The 1,445-nt window shown below is 56.6% G+C and overlaps 1 protein-coding gene across 1 annotated transcript in view; it reads right to left on the reverse strand.

Annotated features, from left to right (window-relative positions):
• The window catches only part of LOC104410746 (rho guanine nucleotide exchange factor 11-like), a gene marked incomplete at both ends in the record, with an annotated part of 8,579 nt that overhangs the window by 4,508 nt on the left and 2,626 nt on the right, over positions 1-1,445 (reverse strand). The window contains 3 exon segments of the mRNA XM_010020997.1: positions 54-180; positions 451-480; positions 1,035-1,131. Coding sequence (XP_010019299.1) covers positions 54-180; positions 451-480; positions 1,035-1,131 — 254 coding nt within the window.

The raw sequence follows: 1,445 nt of genomic DNA on the forward strand, positions 1-1,445 counted from the left end.
CAAACCCACTGGGGGACCCCAAAAGCTGCTCACCACATGTCCCCAGGTCCTACCTGTCCGACTCCAGCAGGTCCTCGGGGAAGCTGCCGGTGGAAAGCCGCTGGGAGCCGGGCTCCTGGCTCTCGCAATGCTGGTTGTTCTCAAAGTGCTGGATGATGTTCCTCACATTGCCAGGTTTGACTGCTGGGGCGAGAGCAAGGAGGGGACACCAGTGAGATGGGGCTGGGAGGAGATGCTGGTGCTGCTGCCCACCCCGTGGCCAAGCACTGGTGACCATCACTGAGGGGATTCCAGCTTCCATGGGGAGATGTGCTGAGCAGGCAGCCGGGATGCTCATCCCAGAGCCTGAGCCCACCCAACAACACTGGGGTAGCTCGGGGAGGGGGGGGAGGCCACAAAATAAAACTAAGCACATGAGGTGAAGGGCAAACAAAAGAAGAGGCCTTTTACCTTCAACAGGGGACAAAGGGACATGAAATGCTGAAAGGAAAAAACAAAAATGAGATGTCAACTCAATCCTGCATCTTGGCAACGAAGGAGGCAAAGAGGGGATGGGTGAGCCAACGGCATGAGAACTCAAAGCAGAAGGGGAGGAGGAGGAACAGGGGCACACACGTGTGCACACACGTGTGCACACACATGTACACACACACACACATGTACACACTTGCTCTCCACCACTTCACAGGGCCACAGATGAGCCCTTTAGTGCCAGGGGTTAGTGGTGGCCTTGGCACTGCTGGGCAATGGTTGGACTGGATGAGCTCAAAGGGCTTTTCCAACAGGGTTGATTCCATGATTCCATGTTCTATGATTCTATCTCAACCCCCCCAGGAGCTGTGGCCCTTTTAGGACACTGTGAGCAGCCCATAGGCCTAAAGGATGGGGTCTATAAGATACATGTGGGGGGAGAGCTTGGTTCTGCTCCCTTCCCACTCCCCTCAGAGCCACGTGGGAGCAGAGAGGGTTGAGACATGTTTCCAAGGCAGCAGAGAAGCTGTGGGTGCAGCACCCCAGGAGGTCCCAGTACTCACTGCTCTGGGAGGAGATTTTGGGCTTCCCAATGTACTTGAGGATGGGGTTGCGCTTCTTGTCTTCCAAAGCATCCTTGTCCTTCTTCGTGCTGCTGCTCTGCTGGGACACCCCAGAGGAACACTGGTGAACACCACAGAGGACACCAAGGGTGTCCCCAACCTTTGCCATGCTGGAACCACTGGGGAAAGGATGGGGCTGGGATCTGGCTATGGCATTAAGCAGCTCTCTAAGACATGCAGGGAGATGGGGATCTCTGGAGAACCCCTCCCTGGGCTGCTTCAGAAGATCCCCCCCTGCAGCACTGGGTGCAGGGCTGGGGTTCCCAATGTAAGGACATGGGGCTGTTGGAGCAAATCCAGAGGAGGCCATGAGGATGCTCAGGGGCTGGAGCCACTCCCCAATGAGGCGAG

Source organism: Nestor notabilis, unplaced genomic scaffold, assembly GCF_000696875.1.
Source record: "Nestor notabilis isolate BGI_N333 unplaced genomic scaffold, ASM69687v1 scaffold16878, whole genome shotgun sequence".
Lineage (NCBI taxonomy): Eukaryota > Metazoa > Chordata > Aves > Psittaciformes > Psittacidae > Nestor > Nestor notabilis.